Source organism: Herpailurus yagouaroundi, unplaced genomic scaffold, assembly GCF_014898765.1.
Source record: "Herpailurus yagouaroundi ecotype Mexico unplaced genomic scaffold, PumYag 163, whole genome shotgun sequence".
Classification (NCBI taxonomy): Eukaryota; Metazoa; Chordata; class Mammalia; order Carnivora; family Felidae; genus Herpailurus; species Herpailurus yagouaroundi.
Genome location: NW_024412404.1, coordinates 52,431,915 through 52,454,682, shown reverse-complemented (window position 1 = coordinate 52,454,682; position 22,768 = coordinate 52,431,915). Strand labels below are relative to the sequence as shown.

Genomic DNA, 22,768 nt, shown 5'->3' with positions numbered 1-22,768 from the left:
CAAGAAAACTACAGACTAATATTCTTTTAGAAAAGAGACACAAAAATCCTAAATAAAATACTAGCAAATCAAAACCAGTAACATATAAAAAGAATTATACACCATGACCAAGTGGAGATTACCCCAAGAGTGCATAATTGGCTTGACATCTGAAAATCAATGTAACACACAATATTAGTAGAATACAGAAAAAAAACTAAATGATAATCTCAAAAGATACAGGAGAAGTTATTTACAAAATCTAACAGCCATGCATGATAACAGCAGTCAACAAAACAGGGATAGAAGGGAAATTCCTCAACCTGATAAAGGCCAAATGATCCACCCCAAAAGATATATCCATGTTTTAATCCTTAGAACGTATGAATGTTACCTTATTTGGAGAAAGTGTCTTTGCAAATGTATTAAATAAAGCATCTTGAGCAGAGGAGATCATTCCAGATTATGCAGCTAACCTTAATCCAATGACGTGTCCTTATAAAAGACACACAAAAAAAAGAGGAGGAGGTAATACAACTTGGAGGCAGACAATGGAACAATTCCTCCACAACTCCAGAAATACTGACAGCTACCAAAAACTGAAAGGGGAAAGGAATTTCCCTAGCAACTCTTGAGGGCGCATGCTTCTGTTCACACTTTCTGGCCTCCAGATCCGTGAAAGAATACGTGCGTGTGTGTGTGTGTGTGTGTGTGTGTGTGTGTGTGTGTATGCGTGCACGTGTGTATCTGTGTGTGCTAATTTGTTATAGCAACCATAGAAATCTAATATAAATGATATCTATTTAAAAAAAAAAAAAGTAAGAGCAGCTGACATGATACTTAATGGTTAAAGGCTAAAATTTTCCCCCTGAGATCAGGAACAAGACAAAGACGTCTGTTCTTGCCAATTCTATTCAACATTCCACTACACATTATAGAAAGGGAAATAGGCAAGAAAGTGAAATAAAAGGTATCCAAACTAGAAAGGAAGAAGTAAAGCTCTTGCTAGTTGCAGATGACATGATCTTGTATACAGAAGTTTTAATGAATCCACAAAAAATTGTTAGAAATAATAAATGAGTTTAACAAATTTTTAGGGTAAAGGAAAAATATACAAAACTCAATTGAATTTCTGCACACTAGGAATGAAAAATTGTAAAATAAAAATAATCAAAACTCAATTTACCATGGTATCAAAAGAATAAAATATTTAGGAATAAATTTAACAAAGTATAACACCTATACTGTAAAAACTAAAAACCAAAAACCTCTTTGATCTTGCCTGCAGCAACTTCTTACTCAACACGTCTGCAGAGGCAAGAGAAACAAAAGCAAAAATGAACTACTGGGACCTCATCAAAATAAAAAGCTTCTGTACAGCAAAGGAAACAATCAGCAAAACTAAAAGGCAACCAACAGAATGGCAGAAGATATTTGCAAACAACATATCAGATAAAGGGTCAGTATCCAAAATCTATAAAGAACTTATCAAACTCAACACCCAAAAAAACAAAGAATCCAGTGAAGAAATGGGCAAAAGACATGAATAGACACTTCTCCAAGGAAGACATCCAGATGGCCAACCAACACATGAAAAAATGCTCAACATGACTCATCATCAGGGAAATACAAATCAAAACCACAATGAGATACAACCTTACACCTGTCAGAATGGCTAACATTAACAACTCAGGCAACAACAGATGTTGGCGAGGATGCAGGGAAAGAGGATCTCTTTTGCATTGTTGGTGGCAATGCAAGCTGGTGCAGCCACTCTGGAAAACAGTATGGAGGTTCCTCAAAAAACTAAAAATAGAACCACCCGACAACCCACCAATTGCACTACTAGGCATTTATCTACGGGATACAGGTGTGCTGTTTCGAAGGGACACATGCACCCCCATGTTTATAGCAGCACTATCCAGAATAGCCCAAGTATGGGAAGAGCCCAAATGTCCATCGATGGATGAATGGATAAAGAAGAGGTGGTATATATATACAATGGAGTATATATACTCCAACAATGAGTATTACTCGGCAATCAAAAAGAATGAAACCTTGCCATGTGCAACTATGTGGATAGAACTGAAGGGTATTATGCTAAGTGAAATTAGAGAAAGACAAAAATCATGTGACTTCACTCACGTAAGACTTTAAGAGACAAAACAGATGAACATAAGGTAAGGGGAGCAAAAATAATATAAAAACAGGGAGGGGGACAAAACAGAAGAGACTCACAAATATGAAGAACACTGAGGGTTACTAGAGGAGTTGTGGGAGGGGGGATGGGCTAAATGGGTAAGGGGCATTAAGGAATCCCCTGAAATCAATGTTTCACTATATGCTAACTAATTTGGATGTAAATTTTAAAAAATAAAAAAAATAAAATTAAAATATAAATAAATAAAAATTAAAAATGTTGAGGAAGGAAATTAAAGATGGCCTAAATAAATGGAAGGATAGCCTGTTTTCATGAATTGGAAAAAAATATATTGTTAAGATAGCCATACTCTCCAAACTGGTCTACAAATTCATCTCACTCCCTATAAAAATCCCAGCTGGAGTTTCTGTTTTGTTTTGTTTAAAATTGACAGACTGGGGGCGCCTGGGTGGCGCAGTCGGTTAAGCGTCCGACTTCAGCCAGGTCACGATCTCGCGGTCCGTGAGTTCGAGCCCCGCGTCAGGCTCTGGGCTGATGGCTCAGAGCCTGGAGCCTGTTTCCGATGCTGTGTCTCCCTCTCTCTCTGCCCCTCCCCCGTTCATGCTCTGTTTCTCTCTGTCCCAAAAATAAATAAACATTAAAATTGACAGACTGATCTTAAAATTCATATGGAAATTCAAGGAACCATAATAGCCAATTGAAAGAAAAGGAAATTCAAATAAAGGAAAGAATACTCTTTCAAATAGTGCTGGGACAAGTGGACATCTACAAGGAGAAAAAAAAAAGCTCCTCTCTCACAATACAGACAATAATTAACTCAGAATGGATAAAAGGCCTAAATGTAAGAACTCAAATATAAAACTCTTAGAAGAAAACACAGAAGTAATTATTCCTGGAGTTGGGTTAGACAACAGATTCTTAGACATGACACCAAAAGTGTAAGTGACAAAATACACAATAAACTGGATGTCATGAAAATTAAAAAATTTTTGAGTTTCAAAGGACACTGTAAACTAAGTGAAAAATAACACACATAATGGGAGAAATATTTTCAATTCACATATTTAATAAAGGACTTACATGTAGAAAACATAAAGACTTCCTAACACAAAGTAAGTAATGGGAAAGGATCCTAATAGTCATTTCTCCAAAAGAGAAATGTAAATAGCCAATGAGCACATGAAAAGATGCTCAATATGAATAGCTATCATAGCAACACAAATCAAAACTATGAGATACTACTACCCACAAGAGTAGCAGTAATCAAAATGCTTGACAGTAACAAGTGTTGACAAGGATGAGGAGAAACTGGAATCCTCATACACTTCTGACGGGAATGTAAAACGGTGCACCCACTTTGGAAAACAGTCTGGCACTTCCTCAAAAGTTTAAACACAGAGTAACTATAGAGCTCACAAATCCACTCCTAGATATATACCCAAGAGAAATGAAAAACCTCTCCACAAAAACTTGTACACAAAGGTTCACAGAAGTATTATTAACAATAGCTAAAAAGCAGAAACAACCCAAATTTCCAACAGCTGCTATATATACATAAATAAAATGTGGTACATCCATACAATGGAAAATATTTTGACAGAGAAAAGGAATTAAATACTGATTCATGTTACCTTATGAATAAACCTTGAGATCATGCTTTTTCTTATGCTTAAAGAAGTCCATTATAAAAAAAAAAAAACTCACACACACATTTTGTGTCATCTCATTTATAGGCCCAGAAGACAAATTTATAGAAACAGAAAGAAGAATAGCGCTTACCTAAAGCTGTGATTTTGAGAGGAAATGAGGAGTCACTGATAATACGTATAGGGTTTCCTTTTGCAGGTATAAAATGGTTCTAAAATTGTGACGATTGTTCAACTCAGTGAATACACTAAAAGCCACTGAATTGTATACTTTATTTTTTTATGTTTATTTATTTAATTTGAGAGAGGGAGAGAGAGAGAGAGAGAGCATGAGCAGGGTGAGGACCAGAGAGGAGAGAGAGAATCCCAAGCAGGCTCTGCACTGCCAGTGCAGAGCTCAATATGGGGCTCAATCCCATGAAATCATGACCTAAGCCAAAACCATAAGTCAGACACTCAACTGACTGAGCCACCCAGGTGCCCCCAAACCATTGAACTGTTTACTTTAAATGGGTGGATTTTATGGTATATGAATTACATCTCACTAAGGCTATATTAAAAGAAAATATTGGGGTTTTGTAATAAGTTACCAAAGATGGCTTCACCTAGAAATTTTGACTCCGATTCTCTCCTAAGCCTTTCTGGTTACAAAAGACATCTATAGATTTAAAATTATACCACTGTCAAATATAGAGGACTTTAAAGTTGAATGTTTTAAACAAATAGAGCATATTTTCCTTTTAAAAACTAGTGGTCTATCATTGCTTTTTACAAAATAAATACTATATAGTAAATAATAAAGGAAATACATGGATCAAGGAAAAAATATTCAGCTACCAGAGAGAAACTTAAGCTGAAAATAGTTTTAACGTAATGATTAAGCAGATAGGATTTATCCACATATGCAAGGATGATTAAATATTTGAAGGTCAAGTGATGTAATCTAGCCCATCAGTAGGATAAAGAATAATAATCCTTTGTTCATATCAACAGATACAGAAAAATAATTTGACGAAATCCAACATTGATTCATGATAAAAACTCTCAGCAAACTAAGAATAGAGGGGAACTTCCTCATCTTGATAGCGAACATCTACAAAAAAAAAATCATTCTTAATGGTGAGAAACTAGATTCTTTCCTTCTAAGAAAAGTAACAAGACAAAACCTCCCCTATTCAACACTGCACTGAAAGTTCTAGCCAATGCAATAAGATAAGAAAAGGAAATTAAAGATATACAAAATGGAAACAAATAAGACAGTCTGCTCACTGGTGACGTAATTATCTATGTAGAAAATCCCAAAGAATCAACAAGAAAATTCCTGGTATAGCAAGGTTGAGGATACAAAGTTAACAAATCAAAATCCATTACTTTCTTATATACCAGCAATGAACAATGAATACTTGATATTAAAGACACACATTATTCATATTAGCACCAACAAAATAAAATAGGTATAAATCTAACAAGATATATGTAAGAGCTATATGAGAAAAATTAAAATTCCAATGAAAGAAATCAGAGTTATCTTTTGATCTAGGTTTCTCATTGTCAGAAGGGCTCTACAAATATGAAAGAGAGGAAAGCAAGAATAATGTGATGTTGTAAAGCATCATTATGCAGTTTAGACAGACAGATGCATAGAGATACAGATGTACACATATTTCTATAGATACAAATATGCACATTTGCATATTTCCTGGCTCTATCTTCTGAGATGATCTGTAAATACATGAAAAAGCAATAAACAAGCCAGTGCCCTAATGTTGGTTTCTAAACAATATTCTTCACTAAAAAATGTGGATTCCTTGAGGAAATTACTTATTCCAGCAAGGAATTAACAAGATTTGCATGGAATTTTTTTGCATGTGTGCCAGAAAGTGGATGAGTGCACAAAGAACAATGGGGACATGTCTAAATGGGGACAGTAGCCACACTAAAAGAAGCTCATACGGCCCAAATCTGGGACAGTTTGAGCAACAAAATAGAGAAGAAGAGCAATAGATTATAAAACATTGGATAAAATAAAAATTGGTCAATTCATACAATTCTTTAGGTGAAGAAAAAATCAGGGGGAATTTAGAAGGAATAATAAAACAAGATATCACCATTCAGTAACCATGATAGTAATAACTTTCACACATGAATGTTCAGTGGATGCTAAAATTATTAGGTAAAAGTTTTTAATAAAAAACAGAATACTTACATAATCTAAAAGTATCTCTCCACAGGTGTTTATTAATTTACAAAGGAAAAACTGTGTCTTTACAGTTGAGAAAACTGGAACCATTTTAACCACTTTAACCAATATATAAAATTACCCTCTACAGGAATGTTCATAGCAGCCTCATTCATGATATCCTAAAGTGAAAACAACCCAAATGTACATCAACTCATGAGTGGATAAACAATATGTGCTATATTCATGCAATGAAATATTATTCAGCTATACAAAAGAGTGCAGTATTCAAACATATCACAGCATGGAGGAACTCTGAAAACATTATGCAAAGTAAAATAAACCAGACACAAAAAGCCACATATTGTATATTACCTTTATATGAATATCACAAATAGGCAAATCTAGAGACAGAAAGTAGATCAATGGTTTCTAAGAGATGAAAAGAGAGTGTTTAGGGAGGTATGTGATTTCTTCTGAGGTGACAGAAATACTCTGGTATTAGTAATGATGGTTGCAAAACATGAATACACCAAAAACCCTTAATTGTACATTTTTAAAATGGTTAAAATGGAAAATTTTATGGTATACAAATTATATCTCAATAAAAATTATTTTTCAAAAAAAACCTTAGAATGACACATTTTGGTGCCTGAAACTAATCCTAAGGAATCATCCCAAATTGGGTACATTCTTCAAAATAAAGACTGAAATTGTCCCAGATTTAAAAAGACTACAAAGGCATTACAAACTAAACTCTGTGTTGGATATTGGATATGATCCTAAGTCAGGAAAGGATACCCAAACCTGGCAAAAAAGAACATCAAAATCTAAAAAGGACAGTATAAGAAGGGAAAACCACAGACAATTTCACATATGAACATAAATGCAAAATTTATTAAGAAAGCAAATTCAGCAATAACAAAGTGCTATCTTTTAATAAAAGATAATAGGTCAATTAGAAATGTTAAATAAAATCTACAAGTTAGATTAGTAAATTCCATTAATTTTATTTCCTTGTTTTTCAAGGAATGTCCTTGTTTTTCAGTAAATACATATAAAAATATTTAGGTTTAAATATGCATCATGTCAGCAACTCACTCTTAGTTAAGAAAAAATAATAAATGATAGATAAATAGATGGATAGGTAGATACTTGTAGACAGTGGTTAAAAATAATTAAAGGAAACATAATTACAGATGCTGCTGATATTAGAGAGTCTAAGAGAACATAATGAACACCATTATAACAAATTAACTGAAGACACTGATTTCTTGATTAATTCCTGAAAATATACCTCATCGAAACATATTCAAGAATAAAAACTTATTCAAGAATAAAAATACCATCTAAATAGGTTTATAATCATTACATATACTGAATTTTGTAGTTAAAATTATACACACAAAATTGTTTTTGAACACTTGACTTATAGATTATTACCATAAAATATTAAGGAAAAAATAGTTCCAGCCTTATAAATACTATTTCAAAGTATTAAAAGGAACACTACTCAAATCATTTTACGAGCCCCACATAACCTTACCACAAAGAGCTGACAAGAATATTCAAGAAAACCACATGCAAATCTCACATATTAACATCAATAAAAAAATACTTATCAACATATTAGCAAACCAAAAAACAAGTAACACATTTTGACTAAATGAGATTTAACCCAAATTTGGGGTTAATTTTAGGTTAATAATAACATAATTAAAATAACTTCCCACAGTAAATTATTTAGCAGAAAAATCAGATAATCATCCCAAAAAATACCTTTGATAAATATCCATTCATTCATGACAAAATAAACCCTTAGCAAACCAGAAAAAAAGGGATCTTTCTTAAAAACATCTACAAAACCCACAGTGAACATCATTCTTACTGAGAAACACCGAAAGTATTTCATCAAAGCTCAGAACTAATATTGGATGCTTGTTAATTTCTATTCAACACTGAACTAGAGGTTGCTGCTGAAATGATAAGGTAAGAAAAATAAAAAGCTGTAAGACCCAGAACGGAAGAAACAAAACTACCATTATTTGTATATGACCTGGTCATTATAAAAAACTAAAAAAATCTATATGTTATTAAAATACAGCAAGTTGTTAGACATAAAAGTAATATAAAAAAAACTGCATCTCCATATATCAGCCCAAAAAGAAATGAAGAGATAATGTCCTGGTTGAATAGCGCCCCCTCAAAATTCATGTCCACATTGAACCTCGGAATGAGAACTTATTTGAAAATAGGGTCTTTGTAGATGTAATTATCTAAGTAAAATGAGGTCTCACAAGATTAGAGGGGGCCCTAAATCCAATGATTGATGTCCTTATAAGAAGGCCATGTGAAAACACATACACACACACACACAGGAAGAAGGTAATGTGAAGACAGAGGCAGAAATTAGACTGATGAGAGCAGTTACCACTAAAGAACACTTAAGATCTCCCATAGTTACCAGATTCTGGAAAAGGCAAGAAAGGATTCTTCCTCAGAATCTTTGGAGGAAGTGTGGCCCAGCTGGCACCTTGATTTCAGACTTCTAGCCTATAGAATTGTGAGAGGATAAATTTCTGTTGTTGTTAGCCATCAAATTTGTGGTAATTTGTTATGCCAGCCTTAGAAAACTAACAGAGATATCATCTAAAAAAAGTATAAAAAATATCAAACACCTAACAATAATTCTATAAAAAAGTTATTACTATTACAGATCATTAAAGGAATGGACTTTTCATTTCTGGGACAACTGAATATCCATATTTTTTAAAAATGGATCGCTACCCAGTTGGATTAAAAACTAAATATGAGAGGCAAAACTACAAAATGTTGGTAGGAAATACAGAAAAATTGAAGTAGGAAAGCATTTGTGCAAGACACAAAATACAACCCATAAAAGATTAATCATTTCCATATTAAATTTAAAAGTTCTATTCATCAAACAACATCATAAAAAGAGCAGAATGAAAATCCACCATCTGGGAGAGAACAGGTTTGCAAAGTATACAGCTAACAAAGGATTGATAGCAAGAAGAAGGATACACAAAACAACTAAAATGAAAAAATGGGCAGAAGAGTATATGGACAATAAACATGAAAAGATGTTCCACCTTATTAGTAATTAGGGAAATGCAAATTAAAACTAAGTGGGGACATCATGCCATACCCATCATATTGACCAAGTTTATTTTAAAAATCAAACAACACCGGGGCGCCTGGGTGGCTCAGTCGGTTGAGCGTCTGACTTCAGCTCAGGTCATGATATCACGGTTCGTGGGTTCGAGCCCCGCGTCGGGCTCTGTGCTGACGGCCTGGAGCCTGCCTCAGAGCCTGGAGCCTGCTCGGGATTCTGTGTCTCCCTCTCTCTCTGCCCCACCCCCACTCGTGCTCTCTGTCTCTGTCTCTCAAAAATAAATAAATGTTAAAAATAAATTTTAGAAAAAAAAATCAAACAACACCAAATTTTGGAGAGACCGTAGAGGACTAGATATTTCCTTTCATGACTAGTGGGAATATAAATTAGTAAAATGATGTTGGAGTATAGTTGGGTAAAATCGAATATGATACTGCCTATGACCAAGCATTTATAATACTAAGGAATTAGCTCACAGAAACCTATATATGAAACAAGAGAAGACTAAATAAGAACATATATAATTGTTCATAATACCAAAACTTGGTATATTCCAAATGCCATCCACAGAACAGAAAATATAAAAAGGATTTACAGGGGCGCCTGGGTGGCGCAGTCGGTTAGGCGTCCGACTTCAGCCAGGTCACGATCTCGCGGTCCGTGAGTTCGAGCCCCGCGTCAGGCTCTGGGCTGATGGCTCAGAGCCTGGAGCCTGTTTCTGATTCTGTGTCTCCCTCTCTCTCTGCCCCTCCCCCGTTCATGCTCTGTCTCTCTCTGTCCCCCCCCCAAAAAAATAAAATAAACGTTAAAAAAAAAAAATAAAAGAAAAAAAAAATAAAAAGGATTTACACATATCTAGCACTGCACTTCTAATCTTCCTCTACACCAAACCTACTCCTCCTCCAAAATTCATCATCTCCATTAATGACAACTCCATGCTTGCAGGTTGAGGCCAAAAGCGTAATTCATCTTTCACTTGTTCTCTCTTCCACTCTATTTCCAATCCCTTTGTCTATCCAATCTCTCTTGGCTCTGCCTTGAAAATATATTCAGAATCCAACCAGCCCTCAAAACTAGCCCCCTTCATCCCAGATGCTATCACCTATTTCTTAGATTATTCTTAAATTATTCAGCGTTCCCAATTACCACTTGAAGGTCATCATCACTTCACCCAACCCATTCTAAAATTACCCAGTCCAGCTATTCCAAGTGATAAGCATATACCCATTTCAGGGTTTCTAAACTAGCTTTCAACTTGTTCCTCAGATTCTGGCATGGTTCCCTCCCTAACCTCTTTCAGGTCTGCACTCACATACGGTCTTCGTGATGTCTTCTCTTACTACCCTCTTTAAATTCAGCAACCTAAAACTCCTTATCCTCTTTCATCATGCTTTCTGTTTCCTCCATAGTACTTATTACCATTTAAATACATTTTATTTCCATTTTTATTATCTACTCCCCCCAATTAAAATACATATCCAACATATTTGATTTTTTAAAAGGTGTCTGAGGAAAGCATACAATGCTTAACAATAGATGCAAAATTCAAAAACAGACAAACCAAATGAATGGTTTGCTTGCCAACACATATTTTTAAAAAAAACACAGTGGAAAGCAAGGAAACAATTAACACAATATTATGAATAATGGTTATTGCTTTCAGGGATAATGAAAGGAATGCTATCATGGTGACACACATGAGGTCTTCTGGGAGTGTCGTCTTAGCTCAGGTAGACAAGATGTTTACTTCATCATTGTTCTAAAACTATCTGTGAATGCTTTCCAATAGTCTTTTGTCCATATGCAGTCTTTCCCAGTTTTTCAAAGAGCACTAGGAAAAAGATAAGTACTACACATCCCAAAATTACCTTAAAAAGTAGAGCTATAGAGATAAGTGTTCTTCAAATTATCCATATGAGATTTTAACCATATTTTCCAAAATTCCAGATCCCATAACATATCATGATGTTTATAAAAACAATAATCTTTTTTGCCTACATATTTTGTTCATTTCAATAAATCTGCTCTATTACTTCTTTACACATCTGTGTATTTCCATCACTTCCCACATATTCACGAACCATAAAATTTTAAAATATCTGTCTTCCATCTTAAAATTATTCCCAACACAGTACTTGATACAGAGTCAACAATTTTTGTTGCAAAGATTTCAGACACTCATCATGCAGAGAAATAAGCCAGGATGAAGACCATGAATATCATGTTTGTCGGTAGTTACTAACATGTGTTAACTAACAACGTATTTATAAAATTGTCCTGCATCACTTTCCAAAACTTCTGATGGCTAAAATTTTAGACAAATCACAAAAGCTCAATAATTTAATAAAATAGCTTTGAATACTTCAATGTAAAAATAACTCCCATTATATCAAATTTAAGAAGCTAAAAGAACTCATTTTATGTAACCAGATGTAGCATCATTATAAAAACACATTTCAAGTAAATGTAATTTCAAAGATTTTTTAAAGTACATAATTAACATAGTACCACAGAAGCATTATCATTAGACTCACTACTTAACTTTATAATTTTTCTAGAAGTATAACTGAAATCTGATTTCCTTCACTTGAAAAAAAATTACTTAGTGGATTGTTACAACTATAAATTGTAAATGATAATGTTTAATATGTTCCTATGTGTTAAAACTTATTGTGCCTTTTCACAGGTTAAAAGAACACAGCAGTAGAGGAAAGCACCTAAATAAAAGTCAAGAAAATCTGAGGCTTCCGCTATCACAAAAAAACCTCCTACTGTAAGCTCTACAAACATGTAAGTGCAAAAAATGTTATGAGATCTCTTATTTAACAAGGCTAAGAAATCAAGACCACAAGGGCTCTAGTACCCAAAATCATGACAGCAAAGTTGAAATCTCTTAAATGATAATACCAATTAATAAAACACCCTAACACTATAAAAGGAGTCTTTTTTGAGAAATGGGAATTCCTATAAATACAAGATGCTTGTTCTCTTATCCTTTAAATGTAAAAAAAAAAAAAAAAAAAAGATTGAACTAGTCCTGAAGTAGGTTGGTAGCAGCAATGGCCTTGGGTGTCTCTGAATTTTTATGTCTCAATCCTTTTCTAACAATGGCAAAATAATGTATTTTGGTGACTATACATTAAAACTCACCCTTCTTTCATTATTACAAATTATCATAAACCACTAGATTGTAATAGTAAACCTGTGAGGTCAAATCACAGATTTCTGTTTTTTAAATAAACTTTTATTAAGCACAAAATATATATATCATACATATTATATTACACAAATTGTAAGGATATAGTTCAATGACTTATCACAAAGTGAACACATACGTGTAACCACTTTAGAAGCTTCCCTGTTGCTTATCCCAATCACTACTCCATTCTGCTTAGCCTAGACAAGACAATCCCTATCATAACTTCTAAAACCATAGATTAGTATTTCCTGGTGCTAAACTTCACTTAAATGGAAACATATCATATTCTTTTGATTCTGACTTCTTTTGGTCAACATTATTTTGGTGAGATACAACTGCATGGATGCACAGAGATGATTCTTTCATTTTCATTATTGCATAGCATTCCATTGTAAGAATATATCTTCTCCATTGGAAATGATGACAGTTCACTCGTTTCCGATTATTGATTATTACAAATAATGCTGTCATGAGTATCCTATATGACTATAGTGCAAACACATATGCATTTGTCGGATATATAACTAGAATAACTGTTTCAACAGGTTCATACATTCTATACATGAGTGTGAGTGTATTGAAATTTAGCATAAGCTGTCAAAAGTTAGTGCCTCTACCAGTTTCGACACACTTGATATTAGCAGTTTTATAAATTTCAGCCACTTAAGCGGATATGTGGCGGTACTTCAATGTTGTCTTCAATTGTTCCAGTGACTAATAAGGTTGAGCAAAATATGTATTTTGGCCATTTGAATATCCATTTTCGTGAAGTACCCATTCAAGACTCTTACACATTTCCTATTATCTGACATTTTATTGATTCTTAGTACTTATCTACTTCTCTGATTTCTCTTTCAAGGAGCCAGTCCTTTTTGTTTGGCTTTATGTGTTGCAAATACCTCCCCCAATGCAACCTGCCTTTTCACCTTATTTTTAGATATTTTTAGATGTATATAGTTCAGTTTATCATTTCTCATTTACTAACAGTATCTAATTGTATCTTAAAAGTCTTTTTTGTCAATGATATAAAGATATTTGCCCATGTCATCTTCTATAATCCTTATCATTTCACCTTCCATATTTAGATCTACCACTGATGTCAAACTGATTTTTGTGTCTGCTATAAAGTAGGGCCTGTTACTCATTTTTCAATTGTATATCTTATTGGCCCACAATAATTTATCATAAAAACATCTCTGTAGTTCAACTTTCTTATAAATTAAATGTCCATAAATGTGTAGGTCTGCCTGTGGAATTCCTACTTGCCACATCGGTCTACTTCTTTATCTTTGCAACAACATTTAAATACTATAGCTTCAAAATCAAGAGATTTGGTAGAGAAGTCTTCTAGCTCTGTCCTTCTTAGTTTGTTTCAGCTATGGTTGGTTGTTTGCATTTTCAGATAAATTTTAGAATATGCAGGTCTATTTCTAAATATATGTATATATATATATATATATATATATATATATATATATATATATGGCTGTAATTTTGTTTGGGATTACATTAAATTTACATATCAATTTGAGAAAACAGACATATCTACAATATTCGATTTTTCAATCAATTATAATATATCCTTTATTTATTTAAGTCTTATTTACTTCTCACAATAAGGTTTTAAAATTTTTGTGTAAAGTTCCTGAATACATTTCATTGCATTTATTCTGTAGGTGTTAACGCTCTTATGGTAACATAAATTGTACTGCTTTTAAGTCACTGTTTTCAAATAACCAACTTTGTTAACTTTTTTAGCTATACAGATCATCTTCATCACGTTTCTTTTCTATTTCATTAATTTATATTCTTATCTCATATTCTCTTCCTTTTTCCTATCTTTATTTACTTTATCCTTCTTTTGGGATTAATCTGTCCTTTTTCAATTTCTCAAGATTATGTTTACAACACTGATTTTCAGGCTTTTAAAAAATATTTTCTAATAAATGCATTTAAAGTTATAAATGTCCCTCTTGGTGACACCATACACATTTTGATCTGTCATCATTCAGTACAAAATATTTTCTAATTTTTAGTATAGTTTCTTTAACCAATTAGTTTTAATAAATTTATTAGGGGTTTCTTAGTAACTTTTGTGTTCATTTCAATTACTTTGTAGGGTATGAATTTTTTTAAATTTGTCGAGACTTACATTAAAACCCGCCATATGGTATATTTTGGAAAATGTTCCATATGTACTTGAAAAACACTGTATATTCTGCAGTCATAAGATAATATGCTCTCAAATATCAAAGAACACAAATTTATTCATTCAGCTGTTGAAATCATATATATCTTTACTGTTTTTTGTGTTTTTGTTTTTTGTCTCCTTACGCTGAGTTACCAAGGTAAAGGCATTAAAAATATCTCAGTATGACTTGTCCCTTTTATTCTGTCAAATTTTGCTTTATTTAACACAGTATTATAAAGTACATACAATTCACTGTTATATCTTCCAGGTAAATGCCTGATTTAAATTCTTATCTGTCTGATATTAATAAAGCTACACCAACTTTCTTTTGTTTACCACTTGTGTGTCTTTTTTCCATTATTTTACTTGCAATTTTTCTAAATATTTGTATACTTTGTATCTTTTCTATGCAGCGTGGGCTAGGTTTTGTTTTATACCAAGTCCAAAAATCCTTACCTTCTGGTTGAAATATTTAGTCTCTCACATTTAGTATAATTTGCAATATTTATTTCCTTACACTTAGTGTAATTACTGACTTGCATTTAGTATAATATATAGAGTTAAATACATCATCCTCTTACTTCCTTTGTATGTGTCTCAACTGTACTTTGTTTTTTTCCATTCTTTTTTTATCTTCTTCCAAATCCAGTAACTAGTATTCTCATTTTCCCTTCTATTAGTTTGTTAAATATGAAGTTTTACTTTTATTTTTGTTACCTAATGATTACAATATAAATCTTTAGTTATTGTCTACTATAAATTAGTTCTTTTATCCATTCCCACTTATTACAAAAACCTCAATACTTTGAACACCACTTACCCTTCTCCCTCACTTATGTTTTGTTATTATCATGCATTTAAGTTTTTATATCCATTTAAGCCTCTATTTTGATTATAGTTTAATTTAATGAATAACCACTTCAATTTACTCTTAATTTCTCTATTCCTTCTAGTATCTGGGATCATTTTTCTTCTACTTCAATATCATTTCCTTTATTTAGTATTTTCTTTATTGCAGGAAAATACTGTCAAGTTCTTTTGATTCTTGTTTTTCTGAAAATATCCTTATTTTGCTTTCATTTTTCAAGGAAATTTTACTGGGTGCAAAATTTTAGGCTGATGATTATCTTCTTTCAGCAATTTGAAGACACTGTGTCTTCAGATTTCATTTTTTGAGTTAAGAAATCTGGGGCGCCTGGGTGGCGCAGTCAGTTAAGCGTCCGACTTCAGCCAGGTCACGATCTCGCAGTCCGTGGGTTCGAGCCCCGCGTCGGGCTCTGGGCTGATGGCTCAGAGCCTGGAGCCTGTTTCCGATTCTGTGTCTCCCTCTCTCTCTGCCCCTCCCCCGTTCATGCTGTGTCTCTCTCTGTCCCAAAAATAAATAAATGTTGAAAAAAAAATTAAAAAAAAAAAGAAATCAGTTGTCAGTCTTAATATTGTTCCTTTAAAGAGAATATGAGTTTTTTCCCCTTTGACTGCTTTTAAATTTTTCTCTTTATGTTTGGATTTTCATCAGTTTTACCGTGATATTTCTAAATATAAAATTCTTTGTAGCTATTCCCCTTAGTACTCATAGAATGTTTTCTATTTGTGGCTTGATGTTCTTTATCACTTTTGAAAATTCTCAGTCATTAAGACTTTAAATAGTGCTATACATTATTTTCTCTTTTTCTTTTTCTTGACTCCAATTACATACATGTTAGATCATTTCTACAGGTCCCTTAAATTTCCTTCCTTAATATGGGTATTTCTTTCCAACCTATCTTCCATTTCATTAATTTCCTCCTCAGCTGTATCTAAGCTGTTGTCAAACCCATCTAAGGAATTCTTCATTCATTTAATATATTATTCTAAAAAATAAAAACAAACAAAAAATATACATTATTCATTTCTATAAACCCCATGTGATTCTTTAGTAAAAGTTTCTACTTGTCTCCTAATGTTTTCTACCTTTTAAAGTTTCTGTCTGAAAACAGCATTATCCTCTAGCTATGATACTAATGGCTGTTTCATATCTTGTCTTTTTCTAAACCTTATCATTTATTTTATTTTGTCAGATATTGCATGTTGTTTTAAGAAATAATTCGAGGCTCTATACAATATTATCTTCCTCAAGAGAGGATTTACTTTTGTTCTGTCAGCTACTTAGTCTCTAGACAGGTCACCATAATCTAATGATTTAAAGTGGACTTATCCACTCTAGCAGGTTTAGAATTTCAGGGACTAAACCAAGTCTTTAAGTATGTAGTAGAGCCCATCTTCCTTAGCACATTTGGAAATCCAATTTTGGTCCTCCATATTAATTGGCAAAAGCTCTGCTCAATTTCTTAGACAGCTTTCTAAAGAGACAATAGATGCACAAAATCCCAGTCTCACCTCCCTTGACATAGATGTTGACCCACAAATTCTCACTGCCTTGATAATTCTCAGATGCCTAAAAAGATGTAATTCCTAATTTTTCTCAGTGGAAATAATTTTCCAAAATAATCCATTTCACCAATGAAAAAGAACTCCAAACACACATTTACCATCACTTCAACAAAGCAGCCTATCTACTAAACCATATCCACTAAAAAATGACACCAGTTCTGGGTGATAAAAACTTAAAATCAATCTGTACAATGCACATATTTGCTCTCACATATATATACTAAAGTATGTATCAGGCTTATTCATCAATGATATAATTTAAAAAATGTTTTAGATATATAATTGACAAATAAACCTGATATATACTTTAATCAATATATGAGGGCAAATTTAAAATTAATCTAACAAGTATCAAAACTTTAAGAATGCTAAAAACATTAAGAATAACAGAAAAATATTTTAGCGCTCACCAATATTTTTTAAAAACAATGAATAAAAGTAAAACATTAAAGTATTGTGTGTATCTACAATATATTTATAATAAGGTGTTGAAAATAATTTATAAATTATTTTAGTAAATTCTCTTAAAGGTACTCAATGTTATTTGTGCATATACTAATATTGCCAAGATTGATAATTACATTCTTCCATGTAGAAGTTCATTATGGAAATTTTCAGGAAGGGAAACATGTAAAAATCTGAGCAAACTCCATTTGAGTGGTGAGCAACAAGTAACACTCGTTTGACTTCATTCAAAGAATACCCATGGCTCACTTTTCTATTTACATCTATTAATATGCTTTGCTGAACATTGCTATAGCCATTATTATTACTGTAAATTATGATGCCTCTTTCTGCAGAAGCAGTTATCTTTTCCTGTTTGGTATGATACAGTAGCTGGAACATATGCAAAAATATGTTAAGCAGATTGATAATGCCTTAATCACTAAATCACAATTCCTCTTGCTATCAGAGCAAAAATACAAAGAGGAAAAGTTGGAAATGTTAAAATAGAAAGTAAAATGCAATGTATAACTTATATAAAAGAAAAAAGTGATTTATTCATTTTATTATTCATAAAAATATAAAGAATAACAATGTATTGATTAGACAAAAAATAATAAAAATTAATAAAATAATCCAAAGGAAGTCTTACCTTTTTTTTTTTAATTCCACCTTTCTTTTTCAAAAGAAAAAAATTAGAATATATGTTTGAAAGTGAAGGGGGTAGAAAACAAGTCAAAATTTGGTGAAAAATTATATTTCATTCAAATACATATGTAATTTCACGATGAAAGTTTAAATGAATGTGTAGTGTCTAAAAACAACAGAGTCATCTCCCAGGTTTTACAAAGGCAAATATTTGAAAACAACAAAAGTCCTATTTTTTTTTCATGTTTATTTATCATGAAACAGAGCCTGGGGGAGGGGCAGAGAGCGAGGGAGACACAGAACCCAAAGTAGGCTGCAGGCTCCCAGCTGTCAGCACAGATGCGGGGCTCAGACTCAGGAACCATGAGATCATGACCGGAGCCAAAGTCGGATGCTCAACCCGACTGAGCCACCCTGGCACCCCAAAAATTCTATTTTAAAACTCATATACATAGAAAAAATAATAACTGAAAAATTAATGAACAGTATTTCCAACATAAATAGAACATTATGGTTATAAATAGACAATATACTAAACAGGAAACTCAAGTGGCAAATGAACACATAAAAAGATGCTTAGTCACTGTAGTAATCTGGGTATGCACAATAAGTATCCATGAGATAGCATTCACATCCATTGCATGTGTAAAAGAAAAATCGTCTCACAATTACCAAATGTTGGTGGTGATATGAAGAAACAGGTACATTCACACCTAGCTGGTGAAAGTATCCATTAACACAGTGACTTGGAGTGCAATTAGGCAACATTTGGTAAAGCTGCTGTAAATATGCTCAGACTCAACAATTTCACTTTTAACTATCTATACACACACACACACACACACACACATACACACACACACACACACCCTACAGAAACTCTTGCATATCTGCATAATAAAACCAGTATAAGATGTACAATGTAACACTTTATAACAACAACAATCTACCTAAATGCACAAGCTCTGCATGTCATAGGAAATTAGATGATGAAACTGAAGAAATGCTTTTAAAATTTGCAAATGACATTAAAATATGAATGCAAAGAAGAAAAAAAATCACAGGGCAGATATCAAAGCTCAGCGTTACATTGGTAAGCAAACTTGCTCATCTGAATTGAACATATCAGTCCTTGTAAGTAATGCATACAGAATTAGCATATCTATGTAATTAGGAAACATTTTAAAGTCAATCGTTTAAAGTGATAATGACTACATAGAAAATGTGTTATTCCATACCTTTGCTATACAAGAGAATTTCATTAGTTGAAATAAACAGGGAAAAAGAACAAGAATGCTTCCCTGAAAATATTTAATAAACGCTACTACTATACAAATATAAAATGTAACAGTGACAAAGTTTCTCACCATACTTTTACCCAATCTACTCACCAAGTCTTAGTGTTAACTTCATACTTATAAAGATCATCCACCAATCCATATTTATTGCCTGGTAATGCTTTATAGCCTCCGTGAACATAAATGGATTTTGTTATTTCATCATACACACTGGTATGGCCATATCCACCTTGAACAATAGCTCCTTTAGTTTCTGGGACAAGCCAGGTGTTTGATGCTGTAAGAGAATGAAGGTAAATCATGAACTTCAAGGAGCATTTAAAAATATAACTACTATATCACCAAACTACCAAGTAAATTCTAATACCACATTTTTATAAGTAAATTAAATATAACCAAATATTCATTTACTCCAAAAACAATTATTAAACATATGCTAGTTACTATGTTAAGCACTAGAGATCAAAGTTGAGTAAGGCTGGTCTTTCTGTAGAAGAAACTGAAATATTGAAAATGCCAAATTTTTGGATGTACAATAGAAAAAGGAAAACTATTCGCACATTTATTTCTGTATTTGTAAATAACCCTGAGAAAAAGACTAACAGTTTATGAAAGCCTACTATGTGACAAGCTCTGAATTAGTCACTGATGTAACAAAAATTTAAAAAGATATGATCCCCACCCTTAAACGATTTTTAGCTATGTGATGGTCCACCATGTCTTGGTTATGAGCCCCACCCTCCCTTCTACAGACTCTTCTGTATTGCTGATGAAAACCTAAACAATAAATTTCCAAGACATCCTTGATAGCTGTATTAACTGATAGGTTCCACCAAGGGGTGTACTGGTGAGAGATTAGAAGGCAAAAATAACAAAGACTTTCTGCCTTCATCCGTAGCAACAGGAACAGGCAGATGACTACAGAGGATAACAGCAGTGGTGACTTTATAGCCATAGCAGCAGGGGTAGTTCCTGCTCAAGGGCAGCGGGGACGCCTAGAGTAGCTTAGTGACAAATGTGGTAGGTATGTAGCAGCTTCCAGATTTTGGATGATCCCCCTCCCTTTGGTGTCTCTAATACTCTTGTAATTAACTCACCGTATTAAATCCCATTCTGTTTGCTATATCTGAAAGGCACTTATTTCTAACTGCAAATTCACTGATGCAAGCATCAATCATACATGCAAGGCATGCTTTTAAGAATATGCAGATAAACAAAACACAGATCCTTGGCCTTAGATAATTTTAGATTATAAAGAGCAACTATATAGAAATCTGTCATTGGTCCTTAGGTATTCACCCAGACCACACTTCTATCTTCCCTCTAACTGGCCATCTAAACTGGCATTGTAGGGACGCCTGAGTGGCTCTGTCGGATAAGCTTCCGACTTCAGCTCAGGTCATGATCTTGCAGTTCACGCGTTCGAGCCCCACATCCGGCTCTGTGCTGACAGTCAGAGCTTGGAGCCTCCTTTGGATTCTGTGACTCCTTCTCTCTGCCCCTCCCTGACTCACATTCTAACTCTCTCTCTCTCTCTCTCTCTCTCAAAAGTAAATAAACATTTAAAAAAATTTTTTTGTAACTTTGGCACTGTAGACAGCTCAACTGAAAATACTCAAATCAAGTAATATAAAATAAAGATGATCTTAAAAATCATTCACTTTTACATAATTCTAAGGTAGTGAAGAAAGTGATACTTCAATGGTCATAAAATATAGAAATATCAAAAAGGAGTCACTAAGCCAATTTTAATTGATAAAACAAAACACGTAAAAAAAATCAGAGTATATTTGTAACTAATGAGTATTACATTTTGGAGGTAATTTCAAAAATATGACATTAATAACAACTTATCAAAAATAACTTGAAAAATACTCTTTAACCACTATTAAAGCTCTACTCCTATAGTCCAATTGAAGGTTTCCATATTTTTATTCATTCTCTTTTTAATAAAGATAAACATTCTTCTTACCAAAAAATAATGTAGAAAGAGGTCTTTAATGTAAAAGTGAATATGACCTTCTCTCCCAGCCTATCAGAGATATTTTTCACAATTTGTTATGTTCAGACCACTTTCAGACTGTAATTCTAAATATTTTATTACACACATACAAAACACATTTAAATTACAAATATGTGTATACAGACCTATAAATACTTGTACCAAAAAAATCATGCTATTTTACAACTATTTTTTCACTTAAAGCAACTGGCGCAATTCTTCTATGACCCATTTATTATTTTTCAACAGTTAAATTCCACTCTATTAATGATACATAACTTATTTAAATAACTCTACACTATGACTCATTTGGGTTTCAATTTGTTCCTAGAAACAATAATGCAATAAACAACCCTGCAATCAACTGGAGCATCGTTATCTAATAAAACACATACTCTGTCTCAAGAAGTACCTCATTATTTCATGTAATAATAACCCTTTGAAAGGTTTATTATTGCTTTCTCTTCTTTACAGCTGAGGAATTTTAGAGTTAGAAAACTAAGTACCACACCCCACTAAGTACAACAAGCAGACTCTGGAAACAGTGCACAAGACAACCAAAGGAGAAATCTGAAAAGTGTAAAGGTAGACTGGTTAGGGACTCCAGGACTAGAAGACAAGTGTCTCCTCAACCATCAACAGAAGAAGGCTATGCAGGCCCCACATTTCTCAATTCCCCAACCTAGCAATAAAAAGGTGACTCAGGTAGGCTTATTCCTCCTCAAAACTGAGGTTTTTGAGGAGGAAAATCCTAGACGACCCTAGCAGCAACAGCAAGAGGGACCCAGCAAACACTGTTTAAAATAAGCAAACAGAGGGGCACCTGGGTGGCGCAGTCGGTTAAGCGTCCGACTTCAGCCAGGTCACGATCTCGCGGTCCGGGAGTTCGAGCCCCGCGTCGGGCTCTGGGCTGATGGCTCAGAGCCTGGAGCCTGTTTCCGATTCTGTGTCTCCCTCTCTCTCTGACCCTCCCCCGTTCATGCTCTGTCTCTCTCTGTCCCAAAAATAAATAAACGTTGAAAAAAAAATTTTTTTTAAATAAAATAAGCAAACAGAGAAAGAGTTCCTTTTCCCCACCAGATCGAGACTGGAAAGGGAGATCCCACAAGACCTGAAGGATAAACCTAAACAGAGTGACTGCCTGCTAAAACAGAAAGAAGATTTAAATGGGACCCAAAGACTCCCAATATAATAGCAAAATATCCAGGACACAATAATAAAAAAAAAATCACTTGTCATACTGAGGACCAATAAAATCACAACTTTAATGAAAAAAAAACAAGTGACAGTAACACTGAGACGTTGAAATTACTTGACAAGAATTTTTAAGTAGCCATGATAAAACCATTCCAACAAGCAATACATGTTCTTTTGAAACAAACAACAAATCTCAGCAGAAAGAAAGAATAGAAAGAAAGAAAGAAAGAAAGAAAGAAAGAAAGAAAGAAAGAAAGA

At 33.3% G+C, this 22,768-nt stretch overlaps 1 protein-coding gene across 2 annotated transcripts in view; it reads right to left on the bottom strand.

Moving 5' to 3' along the window:
- Positions 1-22,768, bottom strand: part of ATRNL1 (attractin like 1) — a 788,891-nt gene that overhangs the window by 667,237 nt on the left and 98,886 nt on the right. For both annotated transcript variants that reach the window (XM_040486565.1, XM_040486566.1), the window contains exon 9: positions 19,405-19,588. In XM_040486565.1, coding sequence (XP_040342499.1) covers positions 19,405-19,588 — 184 coding nt within the window. The remainder of the gene's footprint in view (positions 1-19,404; positions 19,589-22,768) is intronic.